The sequence below is a fragment of the Eschrichtius robustus genome, chromosome 14 (assembly GCF_028021215.1).
Source record: "Eschrichtius robustus isolate mEscRob2 chromosome 14, mEscRob2.pri, whole genome shotgun sequence".
Classification (NCBI taxonomy): domain Eukaryota; kingdom Metazoa; phylum Chordata; class Mammalia; order Artiodactyla; family Eschrichtiidae; genus Eschrichtius; species Eschrichtius robustus.
This window is the reverse complement of record NC_090837.1, coordinates 51,109,461-51,131,142: the sequence shown is the minus strand read 5'-3', so window position 1 is coordinate 51,131,142 and position 21,682 is coordinate 51,109,461. Positions and strand designations below refer to the sequence as shown.

The 21,682-nt window shown below is 38.0% G+C and overlaps 1 protein-coding gene across 4 annotated transcripts in view; it reads right to left on the bottom strand.

Annotated features, from left to right (window-relative positions):
* Positions 1 to 21,682, bottom strand: part of GALNT1 (polypeptide N-acetylgalactosaminyltransferase 1) — a 127,927-nt gene that overhangs the window by 67,399 nt on the left and 38,846 nt on the right. The window contains exons 1-3 of one of the 4 annotated variants that reach the window (XM_068563677.1): positions 12,964 to 12,978; positions 11,906 to 11,994; positions 1,495 to 1,740 (exon numbers count right to left, since the gene is read on the bottom strand). In XM_068563677.1, coding sequence (XP_068419778.1) covers positions 1,495 to 1,633 — 139 coding nt within the window. In that variant the 5' untranslated portion in view covers positions 1,634 to 1,740; positions 11,906 to 11,994; positions 12,964 to 12,978. Of the gene's footprint in view, positions 1 to 1,494; positions 1,741 to 11,905; positions 11,995 to 12,963; positions 12,981 to 15,573; positions 15,629 to 21,682 lie in introns of those variants that run through there. The other 3 variants (XM_068563676.1, XM_068563678.1, XM_068563679.1) reach the window with 3 other exon arrangements.

Genomic DNA, 21,682 nt, shown 5'->3' with positions numbered 1-21,682 from the left:
CAAAGGGAGGAACTTTTTTGTATTGTTGAAGTGTATGTCACTAGCACGTACCACACTGCCCAGCACATATCAGAGTTTAAAAAACACTCATTAAGTGTGTCTTCACCTACTACAGCAGTCCCAGTCTGTCTTACTTCTCATGCCTTTGCATTTAAGACAGAACACCATGAGCTCCCTCTATAAATGGCAATGAATTAAGGTGGAGTAAGGGGAAAGTTAATCTGTTCCATTTGGGAAAAGAATTATGCTAGTTTCTTACTGGTGAATGGCAATACCTTTGATTTGATTTAAATGTTGACAGAGTTACAGCTCTAACAACAGTTAAGGAGGTAGTGTCTTGTCACCCAACAAACTTACTAAACAGCAGGGCCATAAAGGAAACCAGGAAAGTCAACAAATTAATAAGCAAAAAATTATGGGGAAGGTGAAAATTAAAAAGTCAGGGGTTAGCCTAGGTATTACTAAAGTCCAGTGTTAGCAACTGAGCCTAATTTGAGGCAGATTTCCCATGAAATAAACAGAACTGGTTACACAATCCCATCTGTAAAAATTACAATAAGTAGGCACACTTACCAGTACAAATAAATAATTTTAGATTATAAATTTTAAGGGACCAGGCAGGTGCTTTCATTATAAAAGTGCAAGATATTTAAATGTGGCTATATATTCAAATAAAGCAGTAATCATTTACATATAATTCCTAAAAATAGAATTACTGTTTAGCCAGATATTCTATAACTAATCACAGAGAGTTCAGAGCGCAGAATTGCTGAATTACTGATTCACAATGCAAAGTCATTTTCATTTTGTTAAAAAAATAAATAAAAGGCAGCATTTGTTTTTTAGTTTAAACACAGAGTCTAAAACTGAATTTTTCAGGTGTCCTCTGTCAAAAATGTCAGTACTTCCAAACTAGATGCTTCATATTTGTGTTTCCTTCCTTTTCCATATCAGATACTGCAGTGTTCTCACTGCAGCCCAGATTTTATAGCCTGATCTTTTCATAACTTCTCCCTAAAAGTGCTAACTGGAGCTATCTACAGCATTAACAAAACAAACTCACCAGACCACATCTACCTAAAATGACTTCTTCCCTTAGGACTGAGATGGGAAGGCTGGAGAACTCTCTCATACTTGATAATGCAATTTTAACGCTCCACTCAGCATTATGACACTAGACTAATCTCCTGTACAATTTTGGTAGTTCCAGCTATGAGATTCCCTACAGTATTTGGTAATATAACTTCCAGAAAATTAACTACATTTAACATTGAACAAACAAATTGACTTTAGCAATTCTATACAGGATACTTTAATACTTTTAACTGTTAGAAGAACCCACTGGAGAACTGATGGAACTATGATCATCATATATAGGAAGCCAGGGATTACTATTAATCTAAAAATGTTAAAATTTTATAGTTTCCAAATTAGTTAGTACAAACAAGTGACATATATATCAAAACAGGTCCACTATTATAAAATGTCACTCACCATCCCCAGCAGGAAGTCCTCTCTCTTTTTTTTCATCACATTTGTTGCATTCACTGAAGTAAAGCAGCAGGAACATATCCAAGAGTACCCAAATCAAGGAGGTGGCTAGGACCACCTTGCAATATGCAAATTTTCTCATGGCACTTTAAGTCAAATGCAAAATTTTAAAATATATATATATATATAAATATACAAAGATCATGAAAATTATTCCAATCCAGTTTCATCAGAAATCACGTTCATAACCTATAGAAAGAAAAAGAAAAAAGATTAACTTAAAAATTCAGAACCTAAAAAAGAACCAATGGATTAATTCAATATGAATATGAAATTTTACTACGAAGAATAAGTTTTAAAATCAGACTTGAAAGAATACATGTAAAATATATAAAAATAGTAACAAGAACATGCAAATAACTCCTACAAATCAATATACACAATCCAATAGAAAAATGGGTAAAGGACATAAACAAGCACTTTGCAGAAAGGAAACCTGAATAGCCAATAAACAAGTGAAAAGGTGCTCGATTCATTACAATGAGGAAAATTCAAATTAAAACAGTGAGCTACTATCTTATATCCATCAAACACATGGGGCTTAACTGCCTTCTATTCAATTGCCGTATTAAACACTAAAGCAAAAGCTAAGCCATTAACTGCCACAGGAGTTTAAGAAACCAGTAATTCCCAGTCCATTTTAACCACTCACATTCAGTTCCCAGGGTCCAAGGATTTATATGAGTTCTCCTAGTACTTTTCTAGAGCAGTTTAATTGGAATGATTCTTATCCCTCTGTCCCACTGAATCCCATTCTAAAAATGCTAGTCACCAGCCGTTCAGAAACAAGACTCATGGAAAGTATAACAGAAAAGAAAAGGGTATCGAAAGATCTGAGCCCTAGTCCTGGCTCTGACAGTAATTTTACAGACTTCCCTGATGTTTAGTTTCTATCCACCCCCCCCACCCCCAATCTGTTAAAATATCATGAGAAAATGACTGGAGGAACTGTCCTTTGGGATAGCTAGACCAGAAACACTTCTGGCACATACGGCACTCATCTGGGGGAGCTCTGGAGCAGTCCGAGGGACCTCAGAGAGGTAAGGAGTCATCCCACCGAGCCGCTGACATCAAGGCTCAAAGGTCTGTGTCACTGCTGATCAGGAGACAGATGAGCCAAGTGCATTCAGGGGAGTGGATGGAGGAAACACACACTGGGCACAGGTGAAAGACAATGAGCAGATGCTCTGAAGGGCTGGGCTGATGGGCAGCATAGCAGCTTCTTACAAGGGCAGTTTTATGTGGCATGTTCCATGGTGGACAGTAGAGATGTCTCTACCTAAACAATCCAGGGCAGGCCAGAGAGTTTATTTATGAAAAAGATACAACAGTTCTTTCCTACTTCACAAGGTGGCTAAACAGCAACCTGAAAAGCACCCCAAAATACCAAGTAATACTTATAAATGTAAAGTATTATTTCTGTTCATCTCCCTGGGGACTTTGATCTCTTGCCTATTGGCCTCCTTTCATCAAACCAACACTCCCTGACTGCACAGTGAGAACAGGGATGCTACTGTCATATTCTTGCCTCAAAATCATACTTACTTAGTATCTGTCACATGCAGTGAGCAACAACTGACATCTGTGGTGACTAGGGTGAGGGGAAGAGCAAAAGCATTATAATGCACAGTGTCACGGAGCAACAGTTCTCTCCAGGGAAGCGAGATACAGATTATATATGTATATATTTCAAGCCACTTCACATGAAAGGCTACCTCTTTTGGTCACTGGCAAAGCAAGCAGTCGAACTGCCAGAGCAATAGCTGGGATTCAAATGTAGTTTTGTGTTCTCTAAAATCTGCTGATTGTTATTTTTTTCAATGCTTACAGCCCAGAACACTTAAATGTAAATCTTTATAACTCTGTACTCATTCCTATTTAATTTTTCCAAGGCAGCAAAATTAGATTCTAAAAGTGAAGATGAAATGCAGTGGGTGTGTGTGTATTTGGGAGAGCGGTACAGAGAAAGCAGGAGGTGTAGAGAGAAAGGAGGATAAAGGAGAGGCAAACATCTTTGAGACCTTGAGTTATGCAGAGATTCCTTAGATGGTAACAATAAAATGCACAAATCATTTAAAAAGATTGATAAGTTGGACTTTATAATTAAAATCTGCTCTTCAAAAGACAGTTAAAAAAATAAAAAACAAGTCACATATTGGGAGAAAATATTTACAAATTACGTATCTGATAATTACTTGTATCCAGACCATATAAAGAACTCTCCAAATACAATTTTTAAAAATCCTGATCCAATACAATGGGCAAAAGGTTTGAACTGTTGCTTTACCAAAACAGTGATACAGGTGGCAAAAGAGCACAAGAAAAGATGTTCAACATCATTAGCTATTAGGGAACTGCAAGTTAAGACCACAATGAAACACCACTATGCACCAACATAAACAGTGAAAGGAAAAAAGAAAACTACCAAGTGCTATTAAGGAACTGATGCAACTGGACCTCTAATACATTGCCTGTGGAATGCACAATGGTACAGTCTCTCTGGAAAACAGTTTGGCAGTTTCTTCCCACAAGAATCTGCAATTCCATTCCTAGCTATTTACTTAAGAGAAAGGAAAACGTACGTCTACACAAAGGCTTGTACACAAATCTTTATAGCAGCTTAATCATAATCATCAAAATCTGTAAACAATCCAAATGTCCATCACCTGGTTAATGGATAAACAAATTGTGGTACACCAAACAGTAAAATACTACTACCCAGAAATCCAGCAATCAAAAAGAACTCTTGATATATATGCAATAATACTGATGAATCTCAAAAGCTTTATGCTAAGTGAAAGTGGTCAGTCACAAAAGGCTGCATACTGTATACTGTATGATTCCATTTATATGAGACAAATCAGATCAGTGGTTGCCAGGGGCTGTGGAAAAGTAGAGGACTGCTCTCAAACGGCCGTGAAGGAACTTGTGATAATGAAAACATTCCATCTCTTGCTTGTGGTGGCGGCAGTCATTTTGTCCAAACTGGTACGACTACACCTAAAAGGGTGAATTTTACTGTACACAGATAAATACAGGGGAGGTGAGGATCCTTCAAAGAAATAATTCCAATTTTAGGAGAAAAACTGTTGTGTATTTCTTCAAGTGATACATACCAGAATTTATCTTGGAAATTATTAAAAGCTCAGAGTTTCTGTCTCAACCACAATAGATTAAAACCTTCCATGTGAAATGCATTTAACTCCTTAATTATTTTAGAAGGTACACAATCTGAATTAATGTCAAAGTACAGTGATCAATTATATCAGTAAACTTCTGGTTCTATCCTACGTGTCATATGCCAAGTTTTTCCAAAGGTTGATCAGTATTTTCTAGGGCTAAATAATTATTTTCTCTTACTCCATATACTTCTAGCCAAGGCTCTCCAGAAATTTCAAGCCTAAAAAGAGAGTCTCAGCTCAAAAGCAGCTTTGGAGAAAATAGAAGCATCATTCTCTTGGACCTAAAACTTCAGTCTTCTGAGTATGTTAAGGTGCTTATCTCCCCTCTCCCAAGAACACTGAATTCTCAGGCACCTACACCTAGAATCACTAATTTTGCACTGTACTGACCAGGCAGAGGTATGATATGAGACCCTTCAATAGATCTATTCATTTAATTTGTAGCTGAAATTTCTGCCAGAAAAACTAAAAAGACTTAAAAAAATGATATTTATCCTCTAACATTGTAAAGAGAAGCAAGATTATTTTATTTACTAATTTTATATTCCATTTGCTCTATTTCTCAGAACTATAATGAAACCTATTCATTCACTTATTATTATTTCATACATTCAAAACACACAAACTCAGTAAATGTAGGGAATGTGTCAAATGCAAGGAATACAAACGTGAACAAAATATTCCTTCCCTTACGAAGTTTAGAGTTGGCTCCAGGAAAGCAGGCATTAGTCGAACACTCACATAAACGTGAAATTTCAATCGTGATTACTGTTTTGGAGGGAGGTACACAGCACTGTACACATCTGTAACAGAGATCTGACTTTGTCAAAAAGGCTTCCCTGAGGAAAACATGATTTGAAGAGAAAATGAGCATTTGGGGCAGTGAGTAGCAAGGATTCTATAGCAGGAAGGAGCCCAACACTCAAAGGCCAGTGGATCAAAGACAAAAGAGGTGAAAACTGTGATTGCGACAAAGCTGGAGCTGGATAAAAGTGGGCAGATTCAAGAGGTATTAAGGGACAAACTCAATGGGATTTAAGGATGAGTCAGGTGGGGGTAAAGAGGAGGAAATCCTGGCCTATACAAGTGGATGCAGAGTGTTGCCAGTCACAGAAACAGGGACCGGTAAAAGAGGACCAATTTTTGGAAAGGAGGAAAAGATGGGAAGAAATGTAAGTTTGACTTTGGACATGCTGAGTATGAGGTACCTCTGATACCCTCAAAGAGATGTTAACCACAGCTGAGGACACAAAAGTTTGAGGCTCAAAGTGGGGTTCTCTGTATATCTCTGTAAAGATATACAGATAGAAGCCCCTGCTCTTGTGCAACTTTGTAGGGGCAGACAGACTAAAAAAAAATCAATACATGAAATAATTTTTGTGGAGTGTAATTTCCCTCCTAAAGTGTGGGCTGGACTTAGGGACTTGCTTCTAACCAATCGAATATGGTGGAAGTAATGATGTGTGATTTCAAGACTAGTCATAAAGCACAGTTCTTCCCAGCTCTCTCTCAGATCACACACTCTGGGGAAAGCCAGCACCATGTCAGAAGGACACTCAAGCATCCCTATAGAGGTCCATGTGCTGAGAAACTGAAACCTCCTGCCAACAAAGAGTACTCTCTTGCAAGGCATGGAAGTGAACCATTTTGGAAGCAGACCCAGTCAAGCCTTCATCTTGACTGTAACATCATGTAAGATCCTGAGTCAATACCACCTTGCTAAGCTACTCCTGCATTCCTGACCCAAAGAAAATATGAGATAATAAATGTTTATTGTTTAAAGCCATTAAGTTTTGAGGCAGTTAGGTAGTTCTTTACTCATCAATAGAGAACTTCAACAGAAAACTAGGACTAGAAAGGAAATTCTTTAACTTATAGCAAACATATTTAATGATGGGATTCCCGATGCATTTCTGTAACATTGTAAATAAGAAAAGTTATGCATCCTCACTCCAATCTGATATTGTACTGGAGGTCTAAACAATAAGACAAGAAAAGGAATAAGAATTAGGGGATTAAAAAGAGACAAAATTATCTGCAGATAGCATGTCTTCTATATAGAAACTCTAAAAGAAATCAATAAATAAACCATTAGAGCTAATTCATTATTTCATCAAGGTTGCTGAATACAAAGGTGAACATATAACATCAATCATGCTTCTTCATGATAATAACTAATTAGAATATATAAAGGAAAACAAATCACATTCAAAGCAGCTATAAAAACGCTAAGGTATCTGGAAATAAACTTAACAAAATATGTGCAAGACATGAAGAAAATTGTGGAGCTTTGTCGAAGGACATAAAAGAACACCTGACTAATGGATAGATGTACCATGTTCAGGAAAAACAAACAAGCAACTTCTTCCCTAAATTAATTTAATTCTAATCAAAACACAAATGAAACCTCTATTATGAAGTAGAAGTATCTACAGCCGTGAGGTACCCCAAAACAAACCTAAACATGTGTGGAAAACTGGAAAGGTGCTACTATAAATCAGAGCAGAAAACTGATAAAGGAACAAACAGCTTTCCAAATGGTAAAAAATAAATTTAGGGCTTCCCTGGTGGCGCAGTGGTTGAGAATCTGCCTGCCAATGCAGGGGACACGGGTTCGAGCCCTGGTCTGGGAAGATCCCACATGCCACGGAGCAGCTGGGCCCGTGAGCCACAATTACTGAGCATGTGCGTCTGGAGCCTGTGCTCCGCAACGGAAGGGGCCGCGATAGTGAAAGGCCCGCGCACCGCGATGAAGAGCGGTCCCCGCACCGCGATGAGGAGCGGCCCCCGCTTGCCGCAACTAGAGAAGGCCCTCGCACGAACCGAAGACCCAACACAGTCAAAAATAAATAAATAAATAAATAAATAAAGTAGCTACAAGAGCACCCAAGTCCCAGTGTTCAGGTGAAGGAGAGGTGACAGCTTTCCAAAGAAGGACCCAAGCACACTAACACTGTCTTCTATAGGGATTGTTGGGCAGGCCTGGGATCCAGGTCTGTACAGTGAACAGGAGGAAAGAAGAGCTCTGAAACAAGGCTCTGATACCACGGGTATATGTAGGAGAGAACTAATAAGATTCTGTTAATTAAGATCCAAGCAGAACTTGTTTCAGGAGTCATTTTACCTGACATGATCATTATTTCTGCAGGAAACATGGACGTTCAATGCTCCTTTTTAAACTTTATCCTGCATATGTTTGTACAAAAATCGTCTTCTTCATCCTTGTGGTGCTTACTCATCTGAGCCGTCTCCACAGTCCCCATGCCTCTGCTTTGTTTTTCTTTTGTAGAGTAAGGCTTTTGCTTTTGCCTTAAGGTTTCCCTAGGGAATTAACAGGTCTTTTCATTTTGTACAGCTTTTGCAGCATGGATCAAACATTGGCTTACTATGCTAATGTGTGAAGAGAAAAAATTATCTAAAGCAGGTGAGCTTTAATGAACAAATGTGTATTTTCTCTGAGTTTGATTAGGGTATGTGTGGTTTTCTATTTCATATGAAGAAAGTTAAGTGTGGTTCTCACAGATATTAAATAAAAACTGCTACTCATTCTTGAAAAGGTGCAAATGTAAAATTTAAAAAATGAGTGGAAGCTAGAACCATGAGAAAAATGTTCACCAGTGGGTTCATTAATTATTTTGGATCTGGAACCTTGGTTTTGTTTTTTAATAGTGATAAGAATGGTGGAGTACTTGGAAAGTTGTGAAAGATGCTGTTTTACTTTAAAATGAGAATCTGGTGTTTTTGTATTTTGTTTTCAATAAAACTTCTTAAGTGTTTTGGACAAAAAAAAAAAACCCACCGTTTTAAAATAAATAAATAAATAAATAAATAAATTTAGATCCTACCATATACCAATAACAAAAGTAAATCTATGAATAGATAATAACTGAAGCCAAAGTTGTCAAAACAAAGTAGCAGCTATTCTGGCCTATTACATTTCTGCCACTGTCTTTGAGTTGTCCAGTGATTATTAATTAAAACAACACTGAAAAGGCTCATTCACTAGCTTAAAAAATGTACCAATTTTGGGCTTCCCTGGTGGTGCAGTGGTTGAGAATCTGCCTGCCGATGCAGGGGACACGGGTTCGAGCCCTGGTCTGGGAAGATCCCACATGCCGCGGAGCAACTAGGCCCGTGAGCCACAACTACTGAGCCTGTGCATCTGGAGCCTGTGCTCCGCAACAAGAGAGGCCGCGAGAGTGAGAGGCCCGTGCACCGTGATGAAGAGTGGCTCCCGCTTGCCACAACTAGAGAAAGCCCTCGCACAGAAACGAAGACCCAACACAGCCAAAAATAAATAAATAAATAAATAATAATTTTAAAAAAAAACTCACATTATTTAAAAAAAAAAAAAAAGTACCAATTTTTAGGTATTAGCGTATGTAACAAAATGATGCCCACATTCAATATAAATTTGGATATTCTCTTTTCTTAATTATTTCCCAGGTGTTACCCCAAGTTTAGAGGTTGGTGGAACAAGTTTATCATTTGGGGTATCCAAAGTACAGACTCCTATAAAAATTTACTGGCTGAAATGTTTTAATTTAGAGCATTCAGTGTTTGGTATCTTAAGTGGAATGTCAGTTTCCAAGGTGATAAACAGACTTAGCTTCTAGCAATACCTTTAAAAGTGAACATTTTTCCTAGTTACAAAGTAATATATGCTCAATACAAAGAACTTGGCAAACACAGAGAAGTAAAATAAAAGATACAAAGCCATCTATAAACCCCCATCCCAGCTAAACACTATTACCAGTGGGATAAGTGCCCTCCCAGTCATTCAGAATAGCTCATAGATATGTCGTTTTAAAGCAAGTTTGTAATGTCTATTTCGACTCAACCATTTTAATGTCTTAAATGTCCCTATCAGGGGGAAAAGAATGGAATGGCTGTGACTATAAAGGGGTAGCAGGAGAGACCTTTGTCATAATGCTGTTGTGATTTTTTTTAATTACAGTAATACACTCAACAGACATTTCTAACCTCTCTTTCCACTCCAACCACTGAGTAGCCTGTCTTAGGCAACAAATGTCTTAATGGTCACTTCAAAATAGCCCTGATATCCACAAAGCTATGTCAAAATGCCACATATTGTTTTATACTTAAAGAACAAACATAAAATAGACACAAACCGAGATGGCTTCCCGGCTCATGATTCTGACTTGTGCTCTCCCCACCCTCCCCCAAGGATTTCTTCTGGTAACAGACCTAGCCCCCTGGCCACAGGATAGCCAAATGACCTGGCCAGGCCAACCACAGGACCTCACCCCTTGGCTTCCCGAGTCACAGAGCTGGAAGCCTGTGCTCATCTAGCACTGCAGTCAGCTACACTGCCCAACATGTAGAGAAAGCTGACCTGCAGTCCAAGAGGATGAGCCCAGAGGCACACAGGACGAGAGGCAAAGGTGACGGAGTCCCTGACTCTACTTTGGCTTTTGTGAACACCCAGGAATCCTTCTATTAATCCCCTTTTCTGTTTATGACAGTTTGAATTGGGTTCCTAACACACATCTGGGATGGCCACTGGGGGGATGGGGGGGTAGGGGACAGAGGAGACCTACAGGTAAAAATCAAACAGGTTCTGGTCCACTGGTGAGGTTCCCCTCTACTAGTCATAAACAATTATACATTATGAGGCAGACTACACTATTTGAAAAGATACTTTTTAATGCCCCAAATCACAAAAACATATCAAATATCAAAAGTAGGTATAAAACAAATCACAGATATAAAGGATCACAACACAACATACACATGTATCCACCACTCAGTTTAAGAATAAGAACATCACCTTTAAAGTTCCCTCTCCAATACCATCTCTTCCCTAGCTCCTCAAAGACCACCTCTATTCTGAACTTAACATTCTTTCTTTTCCTGATAGTTTTACCTCACTGTTATCCTTAAAAATGCCTTGTTTACATTTTCTGTTTCTGAACTACTTATAAATGGAAAAATCTGAGACCTGCTTTTCTTCTAACACTACGTTCCTGAGAACCATCCATTTGTTGCGTGTAGTTGCAGTCAGTTCATTTTCACTACTGTCTAATATTCAATTGGCTTATATAATTATACACTATAAGGCTTACCACACTTTACCCCTTCTACCCTTAATAAACATGTGGTTATTTCTAGGTTTCTGTTATTACAAGCAGTACTGCTATGAATATTCCTGAACACATTTTCTGGAACAAACGTGCCAGGGGTCAGCAAGCTTCTTCTGCAAAGGGCCAGACTGTAAACATTTTAGGCTTTGCGGGACATAAGATCTCTACTGCAACCACTCAAATCTGGTGTTGTACCACAAAAGCAGCCATATGTGATATGTAACCAAGTAAGTGTGACAGTATTCCAATAGAACTTTATTTACGGACACTGAAATTTGAATCTCATGTAATTTTCATATTATAAATTATGAAACATTATTTTTATTTTTTTAACCATTTAAAGATGTTAAAAACCTTTCTTAATTCATGAGTCGTCACACCAACCCTGATCTAGAGTACATACCTAGGGGAATTAGGTCATAGGGTATACATATTTTTAATATGACTAATATGGCAAATTTGTTTTCCCAGGTGTTTGAAACAAATTAGGAAGAAAAATGAGAGCTCTGGATGCGTTATAACCCTGGCAACAGTTATTGATGTCAAACTATTTTATTTTTTTACAATCTGGTAAGTGTGTAGTTGTTACCTTAATGCAGTTTTAATCTGCATTTTCCCACCATCTCTGACATTACTGGTCATTCCATTTCCTCTTCTCTAATGTACCTACTGAAGTTTAGTCCATTATTCTATTGGGTGGGGTCGTTTTGTCTTTTTCCTATTAGTTTGTGAAGATCTTTATACAGTCTAGATTCTAATCCATGTCAGTTACATGTACTACAAGTAACTTTTCCAGTTTATAGCTTATCTTCTTAACAAGAGGTGTCTTTTATTATTTTATTTTTTTCTTTTTGACTGCGCCACACAGTTTGCAGGATCCTAGTTCCCCAACTAGGGATTGAACCCGGGCCCTAAGCAATGAGAGCTCGGAGTTCTAATCACTGGACTGCCAGGGAATTCCCAAGAGGTGTCTTTTATAGTTTGCATTTTCTATGTCTTAAGAAACTCTTCTCTATCTAGAGATCATTAAAAATAATGTTTTAATGTCTAAAAATTTTAAAGTTTTACCTTTCCAGTTTAAGTAGAGATTCAATGTCATCTTCTTCCATGTGGATAACCAATTGTCCCAGTACTATTTGGGAAAGTTCATCCTCTCCCTAGAAATGTGCAATGCCAACTTTGTTATAAACCAGGTTTCTGAGGTTCTATGTTCTGTTCCATTGGTCTGTCTATCCCTACACCACATGGCTGTCTTAATTATTACAGCTTTATAATAATTTTTGATACACAGTAAAGCAAGTATTCTCACCTTTCACTACTTGAGAAGGGCCTTGGCTACTTCTGACCCACTGGCCTTCCTTAGCTATGACCACCATTTAATTACTTAAAATGATATTCCACCTACTGCAAAAGAAATCTAGTAGTTTAAAGTGCTTACATGTCTATGGTAGAACAATTCTACTGTTCTGAAAAAATAAACCAATTACAAATTCATAAAGGTCATAAAAAAAGAAGTTGGAGATGAAAAGAGGAATTCAAGAGAAGTCTAAAAGAAAAGTTCTAAAAATGCTTTTCAAAATGACAGCACTATTAAAATAAATGCACAGCACCTAACCTTTATGTCTACTATATTGTTATCCTTAAAAAAATGGCTTCAGTATTTTAGAGTCATAATCATTCCATGCTGTCTGGATATTTATTGAGTCTTAGCCAACTACGTTCTTGATACCATGTCAGACACTGTAGATGGCAGGAGCATGAAGGCAGTGACCCACGCCACAGAAGCTGTTATCACACTGTTAAATACCAGTGTGAGAGACACGCCATTCACATTGCAAAAGAGAAACATCAACTCAGGAAACCTGGCAGGAAAAAGACATCCAGATAGGGAAGTTTCTAAATAGGTTTTATCAGGCAGTGTAAGATACTAAACTTTTCTGCAACAAGGTTTTCTTTAAATTTTTTTCTATAGCTGTTTTGTTTCTGTCTCTCCTTTAGCTAAATCCCTTTAAGGGCTTCCCGATGTCCTGTTATTTTGTTCTAAAGAACACTATCTGCAAGACCCATAGGGAGAGTCTGCACTTAAGAAATTCCATGGTCAAATAAGTTAGGGAAATGTTACATACTCCATTCGCTGTACATCATTGCACCAAACGTTCTGTGAAGTCCTGCAATAAGGAAAGCTATGTAAGTTTGTTAACTCAGAACTTCTCATATTCAAGCATGGAACCTTCCCCATCTACTTTGTCTTTCTTTTTTGCATAACACAAACCAGGTTTCAAAGAGCAATAAATGAACTAGTAAAGATTGGTTTCAAATCCTGGAACCAGGCAATTTTTAAATTATGGGTTATTTTCTTTCTGCAAAACTGTTATTTCTGTAAATCCGCAAATTGCATAAAAAAGAGATCCTATTGTGTTTAAAAGCTTCTCACGAGGCAGACCTTCAGAGAGAGAGAAGGTTAATTTTGTAATATCTTGATTCAACTAATTTAAGTTCATATTTCTGTATCGTTCTTTAACATAACATATACCTGTATATAATACAAGTAACTGTGGACAAAAATGGGAAATCCAAAAGTCACCATTATATAAAACCCTAAAAGAAAAGAATCTACAAACCTCCCCTCAGATAAGTGAAATCTGTAAACTATTTCTACTATCAATTATTTTTTCTAAGTATAGAGTATCATATTATAAAAATATATCATCATTAAATTTTGCATTCAACAAATGCAGCATTATTTCATGTAGAAGTCAGAGAGGAAGAAGTTAACAAAGAGTCCTACCCAGTCCTTGCTAAACCCTGGGGGATGCCTACAGCCATGGCAATGACCCCTGGCCAAACTCTGAGAACTAAACTCGTGGAATGTTCACAGTCACTGGTTAAGGATGTTAGAGGTGATGAGTCAGGATGTACCAGGCTGTCAGCATTGTTTAAAGTAATCATCAAGATTTATGATGTGCACCTGGTATCTGGTCTGGGGCCCTAAGTTTCAGTTGCCATGGCTGGCCACATGGCAGTAGTATGCCTATGTAACCAGCTTCCTATAAGAACTCTGGACTGGAATACTCATGGGCTTCCCTGTCTGACACATCTTGTACGTGTCTCTATCTCTCACAGCTAGAGGGGAAATCATGTCCCTGTGATCCTCACAGAGGGGAGATTTAGAAGTCCGTGCCTGATCTCTCTAGCAATCACCTATATATATCTTTTTCCTGCTGTTCTTGCACTGTAACCTTTGCTGTAATAAAAACTTAGCCATGAGTACAACATTATGTTGAGTTGTGTCAGTCCTTCCAGCAAATCAAACTAGTGGGCAGTCATGGGACCCTCAAAACAAACACCACTAAAGAATTTTGTTTGCCATAATACCTACTTCTCTCATTACTTTTCAGAAGCTAAATGATCATAAGAACAATATCCTTAAATGAATAAATCAGTGTACAGGATAAAAGCTAAGATGTAAGGCTGAGATTACTGTCCTTAGAAAGGCTTGGTTGCAAGGTTAGCCCTTGGCTGGTGTCTGGGAACTTGAAGGATAAACAGTTCCCTACAACGATATAAAACTTACATTAAATGATAAGTGGGCCTCACTGTGCCTAAACTGTTTATACAAACATTATGGTTTATGCAAAACATCTGTTTTCCTTCTGGGAGCCTGAAATTTTGGTACATGCTAGGTGGAAGGTGCCTCCATTACCAGGTCCAATAAAAACATTGGCAGAGTCTAATGAGTTTCCCTGGTTGACAGCACTTCACATGTGTTGTCAAAAGTCATCGTTGGAGGAATTAAGCTCATCCTGTGGGACTCCTCTACTGGGAGAGGATTCTGGGAAGCTAGTGACTAGTCTCCTCCAGACTTCACCCCATGCACTTTTTCCCTTTGCTAATATTGCTGTGTATCCTTTCGCTGCACTAAATCTTAGCCATTATTATGATCATATGCTGAATCCTATCAGCTCTCCTAGCCAGTCACTAAATCTGGGGTTGGTCTTGGGGACACCCAACACAATCAGCATTTTAAAACAGAAATGAGGGTCTATTAGGCCAAACGCTGAAATTCAAATTTCAATTCCAAAACGTATTAGTTATGTGATCCTAACAATTGTACTTTATTTGCATAAATCTGGGCCTCTTCATTCCTTTGAATGAGAAAAACATACCCACATTATAGTCCCTGAATTAAATGAAGTAATGCACAACACACTCATAGTAAACACTCAGTAAATATTAAATAGTATTTCTAGAGGCTCTTTCTTAGGTGAAATGAAAAATCAGGAACCTTTTATATTTGTACTGATGCAATGAGAATTCAAACGGCCATCTGGAGTACTGCAAAGAGAAGCTCAGAGACAAACTTTAACCCTCCATCTCCATAACACTGGTGCTATGAGTGCTTTCCAGTCCACATGACAGGATTATTGGTTGAGCGCAAGCAGGTTAAACCGTATATAATAAGTATCTTTCTATTTCTAAATCTGGTCTTCATTTAGTCTTCAAATTGACCTCCTGAATGAGAAGTGAATGCATGAATATTAACTAGTACTGTGGCTATGCTTGATGGTTATATTTCTCAAATTACTACACTAGGATTTTAGTACAAGCCATTTTCTTGTGTATATGAGGCATAAAGTCCAATGAACATAAGTTTGAACCTACATCACAATAAGAGCAAATCCCAATGTAAAGAGAAGTACAACCCTCAAGTCATTTACTCCCAGCTATCAACTTACCCCAAAGTGGTTTTTCAAATGAATTCATATCCCAAATCCACATGTCCCACATCTCCTGTTGAAAAATAAATTTCCTAAAATCAGTTTATTGCAGAGTAACTCTCTCCTCCCCCCGTGACCTCAGCCACCCTCTTTCACTGGACTAGACACCAGCCACCACCTGAGGACAAGGACCAAGTCTTACCAGCTACTTCCCCAATGCTGAGCACAATACCTGGCACAAACTATGTGTTCAGTTAATGTTTATTACATGAATAAGTGAGCCAATGAATAAAGTATTTCTGAGATCCAACACCAAGCTCAGTGGAAATACTGTAAAAAGTATCTCTCCTTCTCTTAGAAATCTATGAGGATATTAACTTCCCAGGTGGGAAGGCCAAGGACACACAGACAGCACCTGTGGCAGATAACTGTTTGTTCCTTATCTCCCACTCCAGTTTTTCACGGCATTAGACCCCTAACTGAATTCAAGTGATCATTCTCTGCTAGACTACCTATTCTTGATTAGTCCAAGTCAACTGTGACTGTTCTACTCCTCTTGCCAGTGTAAGTAACCAAATCTCAACCAATAGGATCTGAGGGGAAATCTATTGGGAAGCATTCAGGAAAAGTTATGCTCCCTCATAGAGATGCTGAAGGAGAAACTATACTTTTCTGGCTTTGGATATTGTTTGCAGAGCACACTTAGAAGTGCTGCAGCCATCTTGAGGTCATGAGGGAAGCCAACATCAACATGCTAAGGATGACAACATGAAAACATGGAAAGCAAAAGGGACCCTGTTTATCATGGGGCCACTAACAGACTAGCCCTGAAATCTCCTAGGTCTGGACTTCCTGTTACCAGAGGGGATAAAGCCCTATTTGTTTAACTGGGTATTCTGCTACTATAGTCAAAAGCATGCCAATACATCACTCTGCAACCTACAATTATTGATTTAGAAAGGCACATATCCTGTGAAGAAAAAAATGAGATGTAAACCAGTGGAGGATCCAAATTAAGGAATCTACTTTTACAGGAGATTGCATAGGAGCAGAATTTCAGTATAAATTTAACAGCTGCAAAATAGAACCTGGTATATAATATGCCCATTCTTAGCATTATTTAAGCTATCACAGAATCACAAATCCCTAATTCATTCAAACTTCAATAAATACCAAGTATGTACAAGACACAAAACTAAGTAGTTTGATGTACATAAATATGAAGAAGGCTCAGTTTCTGCCCTCAATGAGCTTGTAGTTTAGGAGGACAGATAATAAGTTTTTGTGGCACTTTACAATTTACAAAATGCTTTTCTATCTTTGCAACAGGTGCCAAGCTACAAGGAGCTATAGTGCACAAAGGAGAGAACCTGGTGAAGGAGAATGACGGGAATTGGTTTCAATTAGGAAAAGGCAAAAGGATGTTTCAGGTGGACAAAACAATGCGACCTAAAATAGGGAGGCAGGAAAATCAAGGGACATGTCGGGGACAGCAAACAGAAAAACTGGGAGATATGGTTGAAAGGGTGTGTTCAGAACAGGGGAAATCTTGACTCTCACGCTAAGGAGTTTGAAGAGCAATGGTCACGGGAAGTTTTCCCATGTTTTTAATTTTATCTCTGAATACAAATGACAAATCATTACAACAGAACACTGAGGTTTCAGAAAATGTACATCTTTCCTCCCAACCATGAACTGAGATACAAGGAAATACACCGCCACCATCAGCAATGGAAAACCCGAGAGATCCTGGGGAGCAGTTTCTGGCAAGTAAAGGATCCAGCAGAAACCTCCTCCAGGCCAGAGAGTCCCTAAAGTCTCCAAGGTTTTGTTCTGTATTTTTGCCAGAATACCAACCTTAGCCCTGAGTTCTACAATGCTGCCCTCTTCCCCTCAAATTATCACTCTCTCTCTTTTCTTTCCTTTACCACCTTCTATGCAAGTAGTCTTCATTCTCTGTCTCCAATTTCTCAACTTCTCAACTCAGTGTAGTCTGGCTTCACTTAAATGAAACTGTTTTTGATCAAGTCACTCTAATGTCCTAACTACCAAGACAAGTCTCTTTCTCATACTCCTTCTACCTTATGTCTCAGCCTCTTATTTGCAGAATAGGCAGGCTATAAGTAAAACATAACCTCTTCTTTTCTTGGCTCCAGGGTCATTCCTTGTTCTCCCACTTTTCTGACCATGCTTTGCAGTCTTCTTCTCTGGCTCATCCCACTCTGCCCGGGATCTGTCTGCATGCTGCCTGACACTCTAATAGCCTCGTTGGGAAATCCACCAGTTGTACAGCATTACCCACCATGTGCTGAAGGGTCCCCCATCTGTAACTTCTTCCTGTGACTCTGGTTAGAATGCAAGCTCCTCCAGCATGAGAATCATGTTTTACACACTTGAGCCCTAAAAATCTTATCAAATGTCTGAAGACAGCAGAAACTCATATATAAAATAGCATCTCCACCCCAAGTCATTCTTTATTTTGTCCTAATGCTTTACTTTCCATTCCAGCACCAAACACTAATTTACAACAAAATATATCATAATTAGTTTATTAATTATCTTGTAAGCTTCATGAGGGCAGAGACTGTATTTTGTTTAATGCTATTACTACAGCACCTAGAAGAGAACTTGGCACATGGTAGAAGAATTCAGTAATTATTTGTAAATGAATGAAAATACCTGAAAGCAATGCCATGTAAGAAGGAATAAAGGTGATTGAAATTAAAGCATTTTAAGCTTGCTGTGTTTAGGTATAGAGCAGAGATATTTGATTAATTTTAGACTTTTTAAAATTAAATATTTTTTTAAATTAAAAGGTAACAATTAATTAAGTAAAAACAGTATGTGTAATCAAAAACCAAACTGCAAAAAGGAGAAATAAGAAAACCAATCAATTCGGAATAAAATGGGAAGGAACTTAAAATCACTAAAAAAAACCCAGGGCTTCCCCAGTGGCACAGCGGTTAAGAATCCTCCTGCCACTGCAGGGGACACAGGTTCGAGCCCTGGTCTGGGAAGATCCCACATGTCGCGGAGCAACTAAGCCCGTGCGCCACAACTACTGAAGCCCACGCGCCACAACTACTGAAGCCCGCACACCTAGAGCCTGTGCTCCGCAACAAGAGAAGCCACCGCAATGAGAAGCCTGCACACAGCAACGAAGACCCAATGCAGCCAAAAAAAAAAAAAAAACCTAATACAAAAAACCCACAAATATAGAAAGCACAAAACAAAATGGTAGAAAAAATTCCCCATACATAAGTAATTTAAATGAAGATAAAAAGATTAAATGTATTCATTAAAAGTTATCAGATTGGATTTTTTTTAAATAAAAGCTATATGCTATTTATGATACATACATCAAAAACATAAGGATTCAGAAAAGTTAAAAGTGAAAGCAACCTCACCAAAGATATACAGATGGCAAATAAACATAGGAACAGATGCTGCACATCATACATCATCAGGAAAATACAATTTAAACAACACGATACCACTACACACCTACTACAATGGCAAAAATCCAGAACACTGACAACACCAAATACTGGTAAGGAACTCTCATCCAACAGAAACTATCATCTATTGCTGGTGAGAATGCAAAATGGTACAGCCGCTTTAGAAGACAATTTGGCAGTTTCTTACAAAACTAAACATATTCTTATCATACCATCCAGCAATCATGCTCCTTGGTACTCACCCAAAGAAGCTGAAACCTTTTGTTCACATAAAAACGTGCACATGGATGTTTACATAGTAGCTTTATTCATAATTGCAAAAAACTGGAAGCAACTGGGATGTCCCTCAGGTGAATGGATGGACGAACTGTGGTTCATCCAGACAACAGAATATTAGTCAGTGTTAAAAAGAAATGAGCTATCAAGCTATGAAAAGCCATGAAGGAACCTTAAATGCACATTACTGTGAAAAAAGCCAATCTGAAAAGGCTACATACTGTATGATTCCAACTGTATGACATTCTAGAAAAGGCAAAATTATGGAGCAAAAAAAAAAAAAAAAAAAAAAAAAAATCAGTGGTTGCCAGGGATGGGGGCTGAAGGTCAGGATAAATAGAGAATAGGATTTAGGGGGCAGTGAAAATACTCTGTATGATATTATAATGATGGATATGTGCCTTTATATATTGGTCCAAACTCAAAGAATATACACACCTCCAGGAGTAAACCCTTAGGTAATCTATATACTTTGACTGATTATAATGTGTCAATGTAGGTTTATCCTTGGTTTAGAAAAAAAAACCCAAAAAAACCAAATGCACCACTCTGGTGAATGATGCTGATAATGAGGAGGTTATGCATTTGTGGGAGCAGGGGGCATATGGACTGAAATCTCTGTACTTTCCTCTCAATTTTATGGTAAACCTAAAATTGCTTTCAAAAATAAAGGCTTTTTTTTAAAAAAATTGAAAGCACAGAAGATTTACACACATAAAGGTTGAACAGCTTATACTGGACTAACGCTCCCACAAACAACAATCATAAACTCTGGCCGAAAGATAAAAACAACTAAATGCACTGGAGAGCAATCAAAAGGCAGTAACTAGACAGAAGCCAACCCTTGAAAGAGGGGAACTATGCTAGGTGAGATTTGCCTTTATACAAGTGCGTGCCTGAGGGCAGACACCAGCCGAGGGCAGACACCAGCCGACGCTGTGTAGAGAAGCTGAAGTTCAAGAAGGAATTCATAATCATATTTGTTCATGGCATCAAAATATGAAGTCTGGAGCTAAAAGAGCAATAGGAAAGCGAGGGGAGATATCCTAGAAAAGAGGGAACCCCGAAATACGTATATAACCTCCACCACAATCCTTAGGTAAGCCCTGGACCATACAACACGGAAGAGACTCCAGAGGTCCAAAATGAAAGCAACAGCCAGACAGCTGTAAGAACTGAACAAAGAAATCAGCTATTGCCCAGTGCAGGGGAAACAGAGCTGGGAGTTTAAGTCTAGTCAGTTGACTGCCTGCTAGAGCAACAAAGAGTCAATAATCGTTAAGACAAAACAGAACTGCAGGTCACAAAAACATATCCACAATACCCATTTTACAATAAAAACTTACTAGACATGAGAATAAACAGAAAAATGTGACCCACAGTCAAGAAAAAAAAGCAGTCAATACACACCGAACGCAAGATTACTCAGACGTTGGAATTAGTTGACGAGGACTACTATAAATACTATAAAGTGGCTACTATAAATATGTTCAGAAACTTAATAATAAAGAGAGGGAACTCTCATCAGACAAATGAAAACCACAAAAAAGGAACCGTACAGAACCATGTAGAACACAAAGATACAGTCTGAAATGAAAAATTTACTTGGCAGGTTTAAAGCAAATTAGCGACAACAGAATACTGGGTCAGTCACCGTAAAGACAGATTAAAAAAAACAATAACCTAATCTGAAGATCTGAGTGGAAAGAAAAATATTTTAATAAACAAAGAGCCTCAGTGAGCTCACTGAGCAGAGGTACAAAACCATAAAGTTTAACATAGGTGAAACTGGAGTCCCAAAAAGTAGGGCACAGAGAAAATTACGCAGAAAAGTATACATAAAAATAAGAGCTGAAAATGTCCACAGTTGGTAGAAAACATAAAATTGCAAATCTAAGTTCAGTGAACCCTAAGCAAGATAAATACAAAGAAAATCACAACTAGAGCACATCATATTCAAACTGCTGAAAACTAAAGATTCAGAAAAACTCTTGAAAGCAGCAGAGAGAGAAAAAAGACATATTAAATACAGAGGAAAAAAATGGATGACTTCTCATTACATGAAACAAAGACATTTTCAGATAAAGAAAAAGCCAAAACAACTCATGCCTCACAGACCTGCACTACAAGAAATGCTAACAGAAGTTCTTCAGGCAGAAGGAAAATGACACCAGATGGAAACTCAGATCTGTAAGGAGAAATGAAGAACATCAGCAATGGTAAATATCAGTAAATACAAAAGCCTGTTTTTTTTCCCTCCTGATGTCTTAAAAGACATGGTTGATTAAAACAAAATTTATAACTTTGTATTGTACAATTTATTAATATGAAGACATAATATATGACAAAATTAGAGCAAAGGATAGAGGTGGGAGGAAGCTTAACTATATGGT